This window comes from Miniopterus natalensis, chromosome 17 (assembly GCF_054644295.1).
Source record: "Miniopterus natalensis isolate mMinNat1 chromosome 17, mMinNat1.hap1, whole genome shotgun sequence".
Taxonomy (NCBI): domain Eukaryota; kingdom Metazoa; phylum Chordata; class Mammalia; order Chiroptera; family Miniopteridae; genus Miniopterus; species Miniopterus natalensis.
This window is the reverse complement of record NC_142097.1, coordinates 21,791,522-21,793,942: the sequence shown is the minus strand read 5'-3', so window position 1 is coordinate 21,793,942 and position 2,421 is coordinate 21,791,522. Positions and strand designations below refer to the sequence as shown.

The following is a 2,421-nucleotide window of genomic DNA, read 5'->3' as shown; positions in this document are numbered from 1 at the left end:
GGAGAAGGGAGGGGAGAGGCTAGAGGGGGAGGAAGAAGAGGAGAGAGAGCAGGCAGCGCGCGGTGTCTCCGGCTGCTCAGTTCGACCGCGGCGAGCTAGCGGCCAGGCGCGCCGCCCCCTCCCCCGCCCGGCCTCCCCAACTCTGCGGCCGCGAGCAAAGTTTGCAAAGAGGCGCGGGAGGCGGCGGCCGCGGCCAGGCGGCGGCGGGGAAGGCGCGCGGTCTCCGGGCTAGGGGCGGGGGCGGGGGGCCGCCCCGGAGCCGGGTGGGGGGCGGCGGCCAGCATGCGGCCCCGCAGCGCCCTGCCCCGCCTGCTGCTGCCGTTACTGCTGCTGCCCGCCGCGGGGCCGGCCCAGTTCCACGGAGAGAAGGGCATCTCCATCCCGGACCACGGCTTCTGCCAGCCCATCTCCATCCCGCTGTGCACGGACATCGCCTACAATCAGACCATCATGCCCAACCTTCTGGGCCATACGAACCAGGAGGACGCGGGCCTGGAGGTGCACCAGTTCTACCCGTTGGTGAAAGTGCAGTGCTCGCCCGAACTGCGCTTCTTCTTGTGCTCCATGTACGCACCCGTGTGTACCGTGCTGGAGCAGGCCATACCGCCGTGCCGCTCGATTTGCGAGCGCGCACGTCAGGGCTGCGAGGCGCTCATGAACAAGTTCGGCTTCCAGTGGCCCGAGCGCCTGCGCTGCGAGCACTTCCCGCGCCACGGTGCGGAGCAGATCTGCGTGGGCCAGAACCACTCTGAGGACGGCGCGCCCGCACTGCTCACCACGGCGCCGCCGCCCGGCCTGCAGCCCGGTGCTGGAGGCACCCCAGGCGGCCCGGGCGGCGGCGGCTCGCCCCCGCGCTACGCCACGCTGGAGCACCCGTTTCACTGCCCGCGCGTCCTCAAGGTGCCGTCCTACCTCAGCTACAAGTTCCTGGGCGAGCGCGACTGCGCGGCGCCCTGCGAGCCGGCGCGGCCGGACGGCTCCATGTTCTTCTCGCAGGAGGAGACGCGTTTTGCGCGCCTCTGGATTCTCACCTGGTCGGTGCTGTGCTGCGCCTCCACTTTCTTCACCGTCACTACGTACCTGGTGGACATGCAGCGCTTCCGCTACCCCGAGCGGCCCATCATCTTCCTGTCCGGCTGCTACACGATGGTGTCGGTGGCCTATATCGCGGGTTTCGTGCTCCAGGAGCGCGTGGTGTGCAACGAGCGCTTCTCCGAGGACGGTTACCGCACGGTGGTGCAGGGCACCAAGAAGGAGGGCTGCACCATCCTCTTCATGATGCTCTACTTCTTCAGCATGGCCAGTTCCATCTGGTGGGTCATCCTGTCGCTCACCTGGTTCCTGGCGGCGGGCATGAAGTGGGGCCACGAGGCCATCGAGGCCAACTCGCAGTACTTCCACCTGGCCGCGTGGGCCGTGCCGGCGGTCAAGACAATCACTATCCTGGCCATGGGCCAGATTGACGGCGACCTGCTGAGCGGCGTGTGCTTCGTGGGCCTCAATAGCCTGGACCCGCTGCGGGGCTTCGTGCTGGCGCCGCTCTTCGTGTACCTGTTCATCGGCACGTCCTTCCTCCTGGCCGGTTTCGTGTCGCTCTTCCGCATCCGCACCATCATGAAGCACGACGGCACCAAGACGGAGAAGCTGGAGCGGCTCATGGTGCGCATCGGCGTCTTCTCCGTGCTCTACACGGTGCCCGCCACCATCGTCATCGCCTGCTACTTCTACGAGCAGGCCTTCCGCGAGCACTGGGAGCGCTCGTGGGTGAGCCAGCACTGCAAGAGCCTGGCCATCCCGTGCCCCGCGCACTACACGCCGCGCATGTCGCCCGACTTCACCGTCTACATGATCAAATACCTCATGACGCTCATCGTGGGCATCACCTCGGGCTTCTGGATCTGGTCCGGCAAGACGCTGCACTCGTGGAGGAAGTTCTACACGCGCCTCACCAACAGCCGGCACGGCGAGACCACCGTGTGAGGGGGTGTCCCCAGGCCCGGGCCCGCACCGCGCTCTCCTCCTCCCCGGGGCGGGGGGGGGGGGGGGGCCTCCTACAGACTCCTTATTTTATTTTTTTAAATAAAGAACAATCGAAACCATTTCTTTTTTAGGTCGCTTTTTAAAGATAACTCTGCCCAACACCCCCACCAGGTTTGTAATTAAAACTGTAAATAGTCTTTGTAAATTTAATTATATATTTTCTATTTAAAAGAAAAAAGAAAAAAAGAAAAAAAAAGAGAGAGCAGCGATGGGGCCGGGGCTGAGGACTGGGGGGAAGGGGAGTTGAGGGGGTCCTAGCCTTTCTTCAGCGCCCTTTCAATCCCCCACCCCCACCCCCACCCCCCCACACACACTTTGGTTGGGAGTCTTTGGTGACTTGGCAGGGCTGAGCCTGCGGGAAGAGGTGTTGGCTGGTTTGTT

The 2,421-nt window shown here is 64.5% G+C and overlaps 1 protein-coding gene across 1 annotated transcript; it reads left to right on the top strand.

Annotated features, from left to right (window-relative positions):
* Positions 1–268: 268 nt before the first annotated feature.
* Positions 269–2,022, top strand: FZD2 (frizzled class receptor 2). Its single transcript, XM_087826059.1, has one exon. It carries the CDS (start codon positions 283–285, stop codon positions 1,978–1,980), a length of 1,698 nt encoding a protein of 565 aa, XP_087682185.1. The 5' UTR covers positions 269–282; the 3' UTR covers positions 1,981–2,022.
* The last annotated feature ends 399 nt before the right edge of the window (positions 2,023–2,421 follow it).